The following is a 17,307-nucleotide window of genomic DNA, read 5'->3' as shown; positions in this document are numbered from 1 at the left end:
AGTATATATATATATATATATATATATATATATATATATATATATATACACACACACACACACACACATACATACATACACACACACACATATATATATATATATACAAGCACATGACACATGATGTACAAATAGTAAACCTATATAATGTATAGACATAAAAATAGGGTAATAGGAGAAAGATTACGGGAAACAGAGGGATTCCATGGAATAAAGAGTCAAGAACAGGAAGCAGTATGGAACATATAACAATGAAGGGAATGAACTGGACAAGAATGACAATCTGGATCAGAACAAGAGTATAAATGGGAAATGGAAGGCAACGAAATAGGAGAGAAGGTTAAACAACCTTCATAAGCAGCAGATGTCTTGGGAAGGAAGGAACAACCTGGATAAAGGAGAACATAAGTAGAATGGTAAAGGGTGCAGGAAGCATTAAAAACATAAATATCAGAACAATGATGACCACAAATTAAGAGGAGAAAAAATATGCATTAAGAGAAAGATGGTACAAAGAACACGTAGCAATGGATTCAAGGGGAAAAATTAGGAAGGGCATGAAGAACCACAGTGAGATCCCAATCTGGAAGCACAAAGGAACAGGGTGGAAGAACAAGATGAAAAGAATGGAAAAGAAAGGAAATAATAGGGGATGAGAAAAATTTAAGAAAATAGGAGAAATGGAAGCTGTTGGACAGGGCAGCCCAATAACTAGAAACAGTGAACACAGACAAAACCAGGCGATAACACACCCACTGAAAAACTTGAGGATGAAGGGACTACTCCATAGGAAGGACTTGGTTGGGACGGGACAGGCGGTCTGCAACCAGATTCATAATACCAGGAACATGACACACCAAGATCATTATGTTGTAGTCGTGAGCCCAGTACAGGAAATCCAGTGTTTCAAAACACAGGGACCTGGACTTGGTTCCATCTTGTTCGGTGATATAGCTAATGACAGTGGAATTGTTGGAATGAACCATAACCATCCTCCCCCGCAAGAAAGGTAGGAAATGATTGAAATCCTGAAGAACAACCAAAAGTTCCAGGATGTTGATATGGAAAGTAGATTCCTCGATGGACCTCTGACCCAAAATCTCCCAAGAGTTGAGAGAAACTCTCCAACACACCAAAGAAGCATCAGTGAACAGATGAGAGTCAGGATGAGGTGGAGGAAGCAGAACTTCTACTGTGGTAAGAGCCCTGTTGAGCAACCAAAAAAGATCAGCCCTGATCTCTGGGGCAAAACCGACAGGATAATCCAAGGGATCGTGGGAGAAATTCCATTGATCAAGAAGCATCCAATGAAGGAAATGCATGTGTGCTCAACCAAAGATAATGAGAGCTTCCAGGGAGGCCCACATCCCCAAAAGAGATAGACCTTCTCAAGCAGACTCTCGAAGAAGGAAGCAGATGTGAGTGACAGACTGGGCCTGTGAAGAGGTGAGCAGTAGCCAGTCATTCATTTAATGATGAGTCCAAAAACCCAATTAGTGAAGATGACATGCAAAAGAATGGACAATATGACATAACTCATAAGGAGCTGAAGCATGACCAAACAGCAGTGCTTGGAACTGAAAATAACAACATGACTCCAGAATGATGGGAATATGAGAATAAGCATTTGATACAACAAATTTGATCATTCAACACCTGGGGGGAAAACACACAGAAAGAAGAGGTAGGGCTTCATGGTGAATCATAATGTTTCCAGAAAGGTATTCAGCTGGGAAAGATCAATGATAGATCACCAATCTCCCATCTTTTTGCGGAGAACAAACAGACGAGAGTAAAATCCCTGAATAATCTGCACCATACATTCAATAGCTCCTATGTGAAGAAGATCATGAATCAACTCTGCCAGACAACTGGATGAGGAATGATCCTGAGGAGGAGGAAAGAAAACTGGGATAGAAGATAAGGAGACCAGAACCAAAAGCAAAGACCCTTGGACAGAACCTGTAAAACCCACTATGCTGTTGTGAAGTGTTCCCAGAAGGTTGAAAACCATTGTAACTTGGCCCCATATGCCCTTGAAAAGACATTCCATCACTGATAACGCTGACTCCTGTAAGAACGGGAAGAACGAACATAAGGAAGGGAACACCTGGAGTAGGTTAGGGACGGGGAGAGGAAGAAGGTGCACATTGAACCCTAACAGGTGAAGATTTGGCAGCAATAGTAGTTCGAGACAAACAAGAGGCAAGGGAGGACAAAGAGGAGTGTAATCTCACCACATTGACCCTGGACTCCAAAAACTCAGGACAACCCCCAAAAACCATTTCACGATGAAATAGGGCTTAACAAAGCTGATTTATAGAAAAAAAGGGGGGATATGCACCCTCACAAGTAATGCATCACAACCCAGTAAATCCCAACAAAATAAGATTGAAGTGGTGAGAGACAGTGCCAAAGCCAACAAACTGGCTATTTTAGACCACAGGAGGGTCCTCAGTTCTGTTGAGAATTGATCAGGAGATTGGCAGAAGTCTTGAGATAACAATTGTAATGAGAAAACAACATGTAAAAGGGTGGTCAAAGTAAGGTGAATCCTAGAAAACTGGGACCGATTAAAATGAATCAAAGCACCGGGATTCAAGTCCCACAAGGGAAGGAGAGGATCCAGACATTGTGAATGCAAATAGGGATTTGAGACACATTGGTGAGTGAAAGAATACTGGTGTAACAGCTGAGGGGGACAAAGCATACCCACACCCAACTGCAATTGATCAGCAAAATGTTGAACATGAACAAGAATGTCGGTGAGGGAGAAAAATAGTAATAATCAGGATGAGGATCATTGTCTTCACCCTTATGAAAAACTTCTTCAAAAGCATGTTCAAGGGGAAAAGGAGAATGAACTGAAGAACTAACTAATGTGCCCAACTCTCTGCAAATTATAGCTTGAATCTTTTTGGCTGACATCATCATCTGCCACGCTGTGGACTAGTGACATACTATTATCCATACTGGTGGGAACTTCCTTATCCGCCATATTAATATTTGAAGTCATAAGTCCACTTGGACTTCCAAAAATGTGAGAAAACAAACGTAAATGAAATGACAAAATTAACTATTAATTCAAAACATTAAATTGAAACTAGCAATGAACCACACTTGAACGAGCAGGATTCACATGAAGAACAAAGTAAATACACATCTAACTACTATAGTGTCAATCGAGTAAGTGAGGATTGTGCTACAATGGTAGAGAGATCTACCTGCACTGGTATAGGTGGTGCAGTATGATTGGTGGAGGTTAGTCACATGATCAGCACATGTTGCTGCAATGAAGCAAAAATAGAGGGGTATAAAAGACTGGTGTGATGTTCAAAATTTTGGCAATGCTTAGAGGGAAAATCAAGGTCGAGATAGCTTTGGTTGAGGAGAGGTAGTACCGTTTCAGAATTTTCAAGCTTTTCTTTTCAACTTGTGTCTATAGTGGTATGACAGAAGTCATGTCAATCTCCATATCTAACTTTTAGTAATAATAGTGTTGTTTCAGAAATCACTTTTTTCAAATTCAAATGTGTAATTTAAAATTTGAAATATTATCATAAATATAAAATATAATGTTCTAAAAACTAATATACTTACCAACTAAGCCAAAAATAAGTTAGCAATGGCAAACAAACAAAAGGATGTTTAATGTTTCAAAACTTGTTATCTCAAAGGCTTTAGGCCCAACCACATTCAAGAAATTGAAATATTCTCTTTCAAATGGTTAGAAATAATCCTACAACAAATGTCAGGGAGAATTACTGAAAGTTTTTAAAACACAATATGTTTGGAGGGGCATGGCACTTAGCCTTCAGTTTATTGCTTGTATCTCTAAAGCTTTGTGATAAAACTGACAGTTTAGTTTGGGAATATATATAAAATAATTATTAAATTCCATGTTGGTCATGTAGAGGTAGAAGCAAATATAAAATGGGCAATACAGTACAAAGAAGTATCATGTGATACAAGCAAAAGAGTATTGAGAATTTATTGCATATTTTATTGTGAAATTAAGAAATTGAAATGTAATATTAAAATCTGAATTACAAACTACATTTTGATGCTGATAATAATAAAGATAAATGCTGATAATAAAGTAGTTTAACTAAACTTTGAATGGAACTCAGTAAAAAACATCATGACAAGAGCATTTTGACCTACACATAACTAGAGAGTTAAGGGAAGTATGGGAAAAGTTTGGAAGTTTTTAAAACATATTTCAGGAATTTTGTCTGAAATGAAAAGTAGAGAAAACTTTAAACTTTAAAAGAAATGCAGCTCCTGCTATTACCTAACATCTATTTCTGTTAACTTTCTTGTTTTGTTGTAAGCATCCCAAAAGGTAGAAGTTTTGGAATCCTATCAAATATCTTGAATTCAAATATGAATTTGTGCTTTATAATGGTTCTTTCTATTAAGTACATTGAGACTAATCATATAACAGGCACATGACATTCTTTCTAATTGATCAGATTATAATTTCATTGTAGAGTATGCTTACATATTAATAATAGCAAAAATTCACAAATTATCACAAAATTTATTACATCAAGTAGTTCATTCAGCAAACTCGGATAGTAAAGTTTCTTTGTAGTAAATATATATATATATATATATATATATATATATAACAATTAAGGCTATTTGCTTATCCACTCAGTACAAAAAAAACGAAGAGTAGCAATTTACTAGTAACACCTTCACAATCTTACCAAGCACAATTTTCATTTAAATTACCTAATGTTTAACCAATACTTCTATAACAAATGTTTAATGCATAATCCAATCTATCTAAGCTACTGGTAGTAGATAAACACCATTAGCAGCCACAAGCTTATGTTATGTTAATAAGACATAAAGGAAAGGCTGTCCTGTCTCACTATTATTACACATTGTTTAAGTTTTCACAGACCCATAATAGTGTAGTTATTTATCTTGATAAATAAGTACTATGGATATATGCACACCTTGTTGATTCACCTTTTTCTCGTTTCAGCTTTTCTTTGTAATCTGTATATGTAGATCCCCTTGGAACAACTCCTGCTATAAAATCATGTAGGTCAGGTCCACCATCTAAAGGCTCTTTTTGAAAGGCTGTATTACATTGACAGTCTTGGTTTACTTCTAAAACCTATAAAGTAAGTGATACTTGACAATTATTATAAATTTTCATTTTTTTCTTAACTTTTTGTTGAGAAGTAGTAAAAAATATTGTCTTGTAAAATGTAATGCAATCTAAGATTTATTTTATGAAGCAATGATGAAAGTATCAACATAGTGCTTAGTATTGTAATGTATTTTAGATAGAAATTAATTTCTCTACAGAGCAAAGAGCACTTGCTAAGAATTATGTATGTCACAAGTGTTAAACAAAACTCCCACCCAAACATGTATTATCAGACTAGATAGCCTATGATGTAATCATAATTAGAATACAACCCTAAACAAATTGGAGGGCAACATATTCTCCATGTGCAATAAAACCCATGAACACTAGCATTAAAACAGAACAATTCTTAAGGAAGCAAAATAAACACACCTGAAGTGGGGAGGAAGGGCATTTTGCAAGAATTACAAATGTTTCTGTGGATGGAAAATACAATCTTTTGTGAATATTCATGTATGACACACATACATGTCAAGCAAAGAAAGGACATACACATCAGTAGATGTCTAATGTAAACCACATTGAGATGATTGTCCAAATAAGGAAATGGAAACATTAAATACTGAGATGCATTCCAAGATGCAATATGTGAAGTAGAAACCAGCAGTTTGTCTTATCTACATTAAATAGATGTGAGGATAGCAGAGAGAAAGGTTACAGAAAGTTTATATTATTGACACTAACCACAGGAAGTGAGTTCTATAAAAAATCACTGGCAGAACTCTGATCGGAAGGAAGACATGGAGAAATACATGCAAATAAGCTGCCATTTAACAGCTTTTGACCATAACCAATTATCATTTTAGTTCTAGTTTTGGAATTAAACCAATTAGAGGGAGAATCTACTTGCCAAGAAAGCATGTGGTATTGGTTGAATAATCATTTGGACACACACAAATGTGAATAAAAAAAAGTCATGTTTTTGGACCAAAAATCAGTTCTTCGACAATGATCTATATGGTACCGGAATCCGTGCAAGTCAGCAGAAGAATAGCAGTACTATAATGTATCGAAAATTTACAATGTACAACATCTATTAAAATAATTATTGCTACCCTCTCTAGTTTAACAGCAGAGTTAGGAAATGATGTATAATGTGTAATAAAATGATGTTAAAAGAGAACTCATTAGTGAAGAAGTAACAGCTTTGTTGAGAGATATTTTAGAAGTGTTAACCAGAATACATAAACTAAACAAAGTCTGGATGTTTGTTACGTAATGATGTGGTTGATAATTTGTTTGTTGTAGTGCCTATCATTGAAGGTTTAATCGATGAAGAGTTGTTTGCTCAGATCAAAGAATTCAATGCTTTTAATGCAGATTTTCATGATAGTTTTGAAACTGTAGACTTGAATGAATATTCAAATATTTTGATTTAAAGTGTTGTATGTTATTTTGTATCTCAGTCTCCAACTCAATTTGTAATTCTAACTACAAACTTCCTCGAGTTACTGACTTGGGTACTCCACTCACAGTTGCATATAACCTGGATTTTTATCAATTCAAACCCGAAACAATTAGCCTACACAGCCCCCCATAATAGGTGGGTAATTCTACAGAGAGAAGCAAGTACTTATCTAAAATATATTTTCAGACAAGGAAAATAATAACTTCAGAAATGGTACTCATCTCTCTGAAGAAGAAACAGCTAGAATCCCATATTGATAATATGGTGGAAGGCCAGTGTATATATAAAAAATTAAGATGCTCATGGAGTTTACTGTGTTTGCAGGATGTTTAACCATCCTAATGAAGAAGTGTTACAGTCTAATGATGATTACATCATAGGCTTGCATAGTTTATGTGAACTGACATAGGCATGGCTTTTGGTATGTGCAAACATCTTATGAGCAGATGTGAGAGATAACAGCTGTTTATTATGCAGAGTTGAGTACCACTTCTGAAGTATTAAACATATACCAAGTATCTACCTGTTATACATTATGGTCTTTAAAACCCACATATAGTATAAAAAAAAAAAGAGATTACACAAACTTGTCATAGTGCAAAATATCACACTATACAAGATTTAACTTTTTTATCCAACATATAAAAAGGAAAAAAAAAAACACTATAGTTATAGCACTTTGGGAACCAAGAAAGGTTCTGGCTAGTTCAAGAAGCTCTTGATAATCTTCTCTAGTTTGGTTGATCAGAAGTTGTCTTGTAGCAAACTCAATAACATTGTCCTTTACTTCCTCTATGGCTTCTGCTACTTCATTATGGTAAGCTGCAGTTTCATAACTGAACTGGTCCTTATATTCCTAAGATTGCTGGAATCGACTGAAAATTGCAATATCTGGACCAAAGGAAAGGCCCCATAGTTTTTGAAAACACCTGGCAGGTCAAGTTCTATGATATAACACAGAAAATTCCAGAAGTAAAAAGTGACAGCATGGATTATTTACATATGGAACATTCTGAATAATAAAGTGTACTCTGGAATACTCCAGAATATAATAAAAGATTCCAGATGTGCTAGAATATTCCATAACAATATGCTAAAACATTTCAGATTAATCCAGAATCTTCCAAAATATATATAAAATTCTGGAATTTTCAGGTCATGTAGATATAATGTGAGCTACAAGGTAAAATTTCAGCTACATTAAGGAACCCCTACATTCTTATTAAATATGGATACAATTTGGAGTGAATTACTTATGTATATATTGGAACAAAATGAGGGAATGAGAGTGTTGTAAATCTAAACTTCAAAAATTAGGATCACCCTAACATTATATACATCCTTTAACTGCTTATCTCATAGAGTAAAGGACCAACTCATTGAAACATAAGATGAGATCCTGTCCCGATGGAGCCAAGAGACTTTCCTACTGTTGGTACATACCAAAGCCATAGCCACACTCCACTTTTGTACATTCTTTCCTTCAGTCTTAGTGAAGCACCTTTTCTGTAATTTGGCAGCCTTTCCTAGCTGTTGATGGGCAAGCTCGTTCACATCAACTATCACAAACTTTAACTACTTCACATATTCACATGGACACTGTGGAATGTCTGCCTCAGTGGAGAACCATACACCATGTCTGCAGGAAGGAAGACTTCTCAACCAAACTTTAGCATTTTCTGAAAATAACCTGTGGAAATCTGTTTATTTTTATTGTACACCATCATGTTGTCGGGTAAATGTTCAACCAAGTATGTTAAGTCGAGATTAGCAAACTTAGTAAGCATACACTTGGCAGTCAGTATCACCCTACCACTAAACCATCAGACTGAGTATGAAATCTGTGTCATCACCACACCCAAAACATTACACAACTCCAACTACAGATGGCTGTTAAAGTTAGTCCCTATATTCAAGTGGAACTATTCAGGTGCTTTAAATCAGGCTATCCAGTGCTCCATCAGTGCATCAATCATGGACTGTGTAGATGTATCTATCAATTAATGGATACGCCTCAGGTTTCTCTGTGAAGTAGTTGATGACTACAACTATATACACTTGGCCTCTTTCCATCTCCAGGAGTGGACTAGCAATAACCTAGGCTATTCTCTGTAGAGGAGAACCAAAAATTTCTTGCTGGAGTTTACCTCCTGTTTTGTTCAACTTTTCCCCTAGGTTGTACATACCACACATTATTCACCCAATTGCTGAGCACACACTCAGTTGCATCCAGAAGAACCACATTCAAACAATAGCACAAGTGTATGCAACACCTTGGTAGTGTGATGAGGAATCCCAACCTTAATGTGTGCATGAAATTTAGTACAAATCTGATCACACTTTATAATAAAGTTATTAACCCAACACTGTGAAAATGCCCTATCTCCCCCATTATAAAAAAATGCTTCAAAGTGATCTAGAATCTAGATCTGGAATTGTATTTGGACCAAATTTGGGGAGTACTGTCCCATACTGACTTTCCATCTTGTGTAAAATTTTCATGTACATTGGTCCATTAGTTTTTGAGACTTGCGCATGGAAACACACAGATCGGATTGCAATACCCTCGTCCCCGGTTAAGGTAATAGTGATGAGGAAATATTACAGTTGTTGGCCACAAAGTATCAGTAACACAATGTAAGCTCAACAAAACTGCAAACATCTTATTTGGTCACATGTTGAGGCCAATCCTGCATTGCTGCTATTTTAGTATGACCCATGGAGATACCTTCTCTACCTGTAACAGAATCAAAAAGTTCCCCTTTCATGCACGTAACTCAAATTTTCCAGATTTCACTTTCAAGTCTTCTCTTGTAATCCACTGGAATACCATTTTCAGGTTCTTAACCACAGTTTTGAAAGTCTGACTATACACCAAGATGTTGTTAACACAGATCAGGCTGTATCATCTTGATGGGTAGACCTTCCATGAACTTGTCAAAGAAGATATCCTCACAACCTACTGAAGCCATTGCAAAGTAATCTTTACCATGACACTCACACAAATGATCCATGTCAAATAGTCAAGCTTTCTGTGGTACTCCTTTTTATAAGACTTGAATTTGGCCTGATGAATTGATCTATTTTTTACCAAGTTGAACTTTCAGTATTGATCAATAATAACTGTCATGCAGTCCCAAAGTTGCTCCTAGTTCAAATTCTCAAACAAGTTTAGGTTTAGACTATTTAAACTTAGAACCAGGCACTGTAAAGCTTGTTCTGAAATCCAGCCATTCTAAGTAGTTACCTGCCTTAACCCTTTCCAGAAAGGTGGTCATGGATGAAAGGCCATGTCATTGCATTTGTTGACTCACATTCAAAATTTTGTTGAACTACTATTTCATGAATTTATGTCAACAAGTTTGGTATTAAATTGTAAATTATAATTCAAATTTTAGTATAATACCTTACCCAATTTCTTAATTTAAAAGTAAATATGAATAAAAACACAGTTAAACACTGATTTTGTATGTCACATGGTATGTTGAATGCAGCCCTGGTTCAAATTAGATGTTTGTGATGTCAAAATACTAAGTCTATAGCTTCATACGAATTAGGAACTCAAATTAGCAATATTGACAAGCTAGAATATAAAATAAATAAATTTTCAATTTGCTAAGATATTGCTCATGTAATAAATCAAACAGAGTGGCACCCCACCCACCTCTTTTCATTCTTGGAAATGCTCCCTTAAATACACTTACTTCTATATATGACATGAATAACTAATCGGAAGCTCAGAATGTTCCCCTAATGGCTTTCTCAGCCATTTTCATGTGTTATGATGCTATCTCGTTCTTTCGAACCAAGATTTCATGGAGGTAGGTTGTGTCTTAAGTCTGCTCAAAATTTCATACTTTTTTTTACACAAATACAGCTTAGTTACTATGCTTGATAAATTACAGTGGAATTCTATGGTATTGATATAGTAATTTATGATTTTTTGGTAATTCAACTGTATGTATAAAACCTTAAAAAATTATTTTGTTTCCTTTACTCCACGTGCAAAATTTTAAAAGGCTTAGCAACCTATGTCAAGCAGCAACCGAGTACAAAGGTCATAACTAGAAGACATAATTTTTTGCTTTACTTCTTTATTTACTTTTCTATGTTTAAAAAAAATAAGCTTAAGAACTAATTTGTAAATAGCAATAATCTAAACGCATATATAATGTATAATAATTGAAATGTGACTGTAGTTTACAAAATATTAGTCTACTAAAATATATCCAAGATAGGTCAGTTTGTAAAGACTAATGGTAAATTTCATATTATTTACTATGGTAACATGAGTGCATGTGCACCGATTCATTGTAACTTCTGTATTGTTAGCCAGGCACAGCTGAAAGGTCAATGTAATAAAAATAATAAATATATATAAATATATGATGTTATGAGATTTAAGCTATTTAGTCTAAACACTTATGGTTTTGTTTTAGAATCTGTAGTCATTCTAGAATGAAAAAGGCATAATTTAAAATTATTTCCTAATTTTTAATGTGGTTACAAGATCAGACAAATCTATCAAACCTGTACAGAGATTCATTACTGAAAATAACAGATAAAATATAAAGCTATTTTCTTAAGAAACATTTGATAACTATCTGGACATTATAAAAATTTTGCATGTGAAAGTTGAAGATTTTCTAATGCATAAAAGTATTTTTAATGTTAAAATTAAAATTACTTTGCATGTTGGATAATCAACATGTGAAAAGAAAAAAAAAGGCACTAGAAAAACATTGCTTTACAAACCTGAAGATTTAATAAGAAAATTTGATATTTTGCTCATAAAAAAATTGTAATGTTTTCTAATAATCTGCCAAATTCCTTAACATACATTTACCAATTTAAACGTTATAGCATGAAAACTGTAACAAGCACAAAATGGTTATGAGGTCAGTTCCAGGGACCGAGCCCATGCTGAAGGAGTTAAATGGTCCAAATCTTCCTTTTCCATGTAAAAGTCTGTGAGTAACCTGTTTTGTCTCACTTACATGTAATCACGATTATGCCCAGACACTTTCCCTCCAGACTTCCCAGCCATAATCTGAGATATTCTCAATACTGTGCACACAGCATGGCAGGGGATCTTGGAGACCCTGACAATCTGATGAGCAGGAGGACCCTTACTGAAGGTAGTAGAAAGATGATGTGTTCTAGGTTGATTGTCCATTGGCTCTACTTGATCCTCTATGAATCATGTTGACACTGACAGTATGCATCCTATCTCCAAGTAGTTCATCCCTGCCCCATGATCCATTTACTTTGTCATTTGGTTCCTGCTGTGAGATTGTTCTGGTTGGTGGTTTACAAATGGCACCTCTAGTCTCTTTCCAATGGCTTCAGAGCTGAAGTTGGATTACTCTGGTTGGCATTAATCTGCGAGTTCTATACAGACTACCTCAACCAGTCTCAGACTCACCACCAGATGCCACACCAATGTAACAATACACAGTCTGTGTTTCCCCCTCATACTGAAGGTAATCCTTCAGGAAGAGTATGGCTAGCCACTCTGGATGCACTAGAAATCAGCAGCTCTTCTTCCTGTGTTGTCAGATGTAAAAATATCAAAGTCATCAACCTTCCCAACATCAGCAAATGTCCTATGACCAGGAGAGATCTTCTCCTAGACATGAAAATTCTCACAGACAACCATCTTCTCTTGGCAAAAAGACTCTTCCTCTTGGTTGTAAGTCTTTCTAATTGTTGAAAATTCCATTTCTAAAACTGTGAAGCATTATAAAACTTATATCACATAACAATAGAGGTAAAGGGCAGTTCAAACTTCAGCAAATATACCAAACTCCTCAGTAATGATATCCTGGTCACAGCACCAAAATTTTCTCTAGCTATCTACTCTATGGTATATCCAAGTGTAACTGAATTTACTTCAAAGCTATATTGGATAGGTCCATTATATAACAGCAGATTTGCTCAAAATATAGGTTATGAAGTAATACTGAAAATCTTACTAAATGAGTAGATGTCAAATTAAGCAATGAAACTGGACACAAAGTTTAATATCAAATTAACAATTTTTTTATAAGAATACAGTGTACATATTTGCTGTTTGTTACATGGGATAGTTGCTTTTACTGGATCCTCTACATTTAGCAGTTCAAGCTGAATCCAACATCCCTTAAAGAGCACGAAACTTTGCCTATTCCCAGAGTGACTAGCACTACCCATATGGATTATCATTCTCATTTCTACATAGGTGGGATTATAATCTCTACGTATTACCTAAACAACCGTTCAATGACACTGTTGTGGATATCCATACACAAAGTATCATAATGAGCAATGTACTCCCTCTGTTAACAGACATTACCCACCCTGAGAACAACAAATCAACAAAAATAGTTTTAGAATGAAACCAAACAAGTAGCTTTTTTTACCATGACACACATTATTTGAAACTTGTATATATGCAGAATAAATAATATTAATAATATTATAAAATGATAAAAACTTATATTTATTCTATTATCACATAAATATCATGCATAAATATTATATATATAAATGTAAAAATTTTACAACACATTTCAATCCTGAATACATGATGGAAAACAGAACTAAATTTGAGACGAACATGCTTGTCACTTTGGAATAGCCAGGCCCTTCCAAATATCCCTTTTCTCACTTGTGACTGTAGTGTTTACTTTGTATTAAAACCTTCGACACAGTAAATTGGCCCATTTAATTTTTCACATTAGTTTTGTTTAGTTAAACTGAAGTCTTTGTGCTGGTTCAAGCCAATATATATTTGTAGCTGTAACTACTGTCATACTAGTCTTACAGTATCTAATCCATTTACTCACTCCTGCTAAGCCTAGGGGCATATTAAATGAAGTACTCAAACAACATATATATATATGTCTTAACCATGGAATTATTCCTCAAAAATATAAAAACAATGAAAATGTGTGATAGATAAAAAGGCTAATAATCAAATTATTTTATTCTGTACTATACAAAGGTTGAGTAGTGAGTACACATTTTATCTTTGTATTGTGCATCAAAGTTGCACATAGTTTGAATGTTGGTGTCTCACAGGCTCATAGCAACTACAATATTTAAACAATGAGATGCACAATTCATATCAAATGTAAGAGTATGTTAAGTTGTAATGATGGTTGCAGCACCTTTTAGTGGCATCATCATAGAATTGACCACAATGGATATTTGGATATAAACCACAGCTAGTTAGACACAATGTGATTCCAGTACCACATTCCAAGAAATTAATCAGATCTTCCCATATGCATGGCTCTGGTTCTTTGCTACCTCCCTTGAAAATAAAATCAAGATATCTTAGAACAATGCTCAATTGTTCTTTATTTGAATCATCAGCAAACTCATCAGCTATAGCACTGACCTTCTCAATAATTGTTTTATGAATTTGTTCACCAGTAACACTTATCAGCTCATTCTGATCTTTGACATTTTTGGCTGCAGATTCCTTGTATTCATCTATGATGTTCTACACTTCACTGCAAAATCTAAGATATCCAGAAAGTTTCCATGACTGATGCTAGGACATTTTTCAATGTCTTTTCCACTGTCATGGAGACAATGGGGGAGAATATTTTGGTGACCACAGAGGAGTACCACATCAATAATGTTCTGAACCTTTAGACAGTTGGCAGCAACACTTACAGTAAGGCCTTTATCCATCACTCTTCTTACAGTTTTTTGCTTCCCCTCAATCACATCAATAAAACTTGTTGCCATTTTCACTGATTTTCTTTTTGTTCATGCTTGGTTAGCAATGAAAAGACCTTTGTGAAACTGGTTATAGGGTGGTTGATTGAACCCCAAAGACATTGCTATCTTGACTTTTATCAAAAACACAGCCAGGTTTGGAAGTACTATCACTTAGAAGTTTATATTCCTCATTGTCATATAGCCTTGTCTACAACTATGCAAAATTTTGTGCCAAACCATTTTCGGAGAACATGAAGTAACAGAATATGACAATAATAGGCCAAATAAGCATGCAATAAGCTACACCTCATAAGTTTATATGTAAGTTTATGCAACTTATAATAAGTCTAGGCCTATACTATATGACTGGGTTAATGGTAATACCTAGAATCTAGGTCATATCTGCATGCATGTTTAAGGCAATTTAGGTATTTCACCAAAATGTGGGCTTACTTCTGTGCAGGACCTTTTTTCTAAATGTTTCAACATTAACTTGGTGTGGCATTTATGCATTACAAAAACCATTTAGTAAGTATGACACTATTATTACTATTGATTTGACTTTAACCTTTCCCAATATATATGCCTGACATTAAAATCTCCCATAATTATAACCTCATCAACAGTTGAATTCTTTATCTCACTATAATATAAGTTTAACATAACAGCAAATGTACAACGTTTCGACAAGGTTTTGTCATCATCAGGTAGTCTCAAAGTGGGTTCCTCGTCATCAAATTTATCTCACTATAGTTTCTCATTAATATCATCAGTTTCATTTGGTATCCTGTAACAACTAAAGGCCTCCTACCCTTACAACCACTAACAGAAACTCACATATATATTTAACATCATTGCTACTAGTTTTGATATCCTCAATTTGAACAGAATGTTAATGTGCAGGCCTATCTCATTGCTCTTAATTCAGTTCAATCTGTATGTATCATACAGATAACTCTACAGTCCCCCCCTCCATGTAAACTTCTTGACTAACTCTTTCTTTGTGAGCAAAGGTTCATTTCTATTAGAAACTTGAATGTGAATAGTAACCGAGTCTGTCTTTAAAGCTTTTACTTTGCACTCTCTCTTTCTTACTTGACCCCAATCCGATCTTTACTCTAATACTACCTAATTCATGTTTGGCTTTCTTAACTTCTGCTTTATTCTACACCCTATCATAGTGCAACCTTACAAATCTCTTAATCAGAGCCCATGACTAAACACAATACTCCAAATGTAGCCTAACCAATGATCTACATAATGAAATTAGAGCCTCTTTAGACTTGTATTCAATATTTCTGCATACAAGCCTTTTATGTAGCAACTAGTCAAATGCTTTATGAAAATGCAGATAAACCCAAATCCACAACCATACCCTCATCTACATCAGGAGTAACCTTTTCAAAGAATGTCAAAAGATTAGTAAGGCAAGATTTTCTTCTAGACTAGTGAAATTGTGCTCACTATCCAGCAAGATTAAAACTGTGTTAAGTGACTCTTACACATACATATGTACCCAGTAAGGAAATATAACTAAATGTTTTTCTCTTCTTTGTTTACAAGAGAGGATGTACCCAATATTCATCACCCTGAGCATTGTATGGTAAATATTAGAGCTGACCTAGTTCATGTACATATGAATTAATTGTTGGTTTTCTTCCTGGTAATAGGAGTATTTTAGTGGAGAACAAAGTTCAGATCTGGCAGCCTTTCTATCATTTTTGGTACGTTGATAATGGAAAGATCCCTATAGCCTGGAGAGTTGCTGCTAATGTTAGGCCTATTTTTAAAGGTGATAAGTTGTTCTGGAAGTCACAGGCCAGGCCATCTCTAGTGAAAAGAATTTATGCTATAACTTCTAATATACTAGGAAGATTGATATATTTTTTTTCCATGAAGGTAAGATTTGCATCTGGTACATAGTTTGGAATTTCCACATTTTCATACAAAGTCCTAAGGCTTCATATGCAGTTTCAGATTATATAATTATAATTTATGCGTGTCACATACCCATAAAAATAAAGTAAAAATCCAGTGACTGGTAGTGGTAAACAAAGCTCATCTGATCTAAATTATAAATGGCAGCCACTGGCTACCATTTGTGTGTGGTTGGATAAATTAGTGAAGTTTACAATTTATTTCATTTTCATCTCACTGCCTTTAAAATAAGGAGGGACAGGGATATAAATTCAACATTTTATTTATATTTTCACTGACAAATATGAAAACAAAACTCAAGCCTTGGCCACTTGCTCTCAACTTTAAAGTTTAATTCTTCAGACTGCATAAACTTAAAATAAATGCTACTTGCAAGACATCATTACCACTTTTAATTTTATAAAACATTATATAATACAATTTATATATATTATCAATTAATTATCACTATTGTACTAGTATGGCTACAATACAATACGTATGATGAGATATACAAAATTAACTTACGTTAATTTTGTCGTTGAATAGTTTTGTAACCGTAGTACTAAAGTCAACCTGTGAAACTGAAAGTTGTGTAGGTCTATGCCTAACTGTAATTAGATTGGCTTTACACAATCTATACATTATCACTATGTGCGTTAAAATAATACCTCATAAGACTAAGAGATCAAGTAGTATTTTTGTACCTAATTTCTGAAATTCTAAATGTATGTAACACGAACTGTTTCGGACCTTTGTATTGTTACAACAGCGGAAGTCGCGTGACGCTGGGGGCATGCGCGCTGGAGTTCCTAGAATTATTAGGGAACCCCGCGAATGTCCCAGTGTTTGCTAGACGCCCTCTTTTTAAGTATATAAGCCTGGCAAAGAAAGCCAGTGATATAGGCAGATAGATTGCAGAGATATGCAGATAGATTGAAGAGATAAATAACTGGGTCAAGCGAACAGTAGGCACCGTAAATAAAGTGTGTGAATCACCGTGATTTACAGCGTGTGTTATAAAGGTTGTTAAGTTTAAAGTGACTGGGAAAATTCTGTGTATTACAAAGTCGTATCGACAAAGAGTAAACTAGTTTTA

The 17,307-nt window shown here is 34.8% G+C and overlaps 1 protein-coding gene across 1 annotated transcript in view; it reads right to left on the bottom strand.

Moving 5' to 3' along the window:
• Positions 1 to 17,001, bottom strand: part of LOC106471645 (lipoyl synthase, mitochondrial-like) — a gene marked incomplete at its 3' end in the record, with an annotated part of 68,990 nt that extends 51,989 nt beyond the window's left edge. The window contains exons 1-2 of the mRNA XM_013932260.2: positions 16,737 to 17,001; positions 4,971 to 5,134 (exon numbers count right to left, since the gene is read on the bottom strand). Coding sequence (XP_013787714.1) covers positions 4,971 to 5,134; positions 16,737 to 16,853 — 281 coding nt within the window. The remainder of the gene's footprint in view (positions 1 to 4,970; positions 5,135 to 16,736) is intronic.
• Positions 17,002 to 17,307: the final 306 nt, after the last annotated feature.

Source organism: Limulus polyphemus, unplaced genomic scaffold (assembly GCF_000517525.1).
Source record: "Limulus polyphemus unplaced genomic scaffold, Limulus_polyphemus-2.1.2 Scaffold4756, whole genome shotgun sequence".
NCBI lineage: Eukaryota > Metazoa > Arthropoda > Merostomata > Xiphosura > Limulidae > Limulus > Limulus polyphemus.
This window is presented reverse-complemented; position numbering and strand designations above follow the sequence as displayed.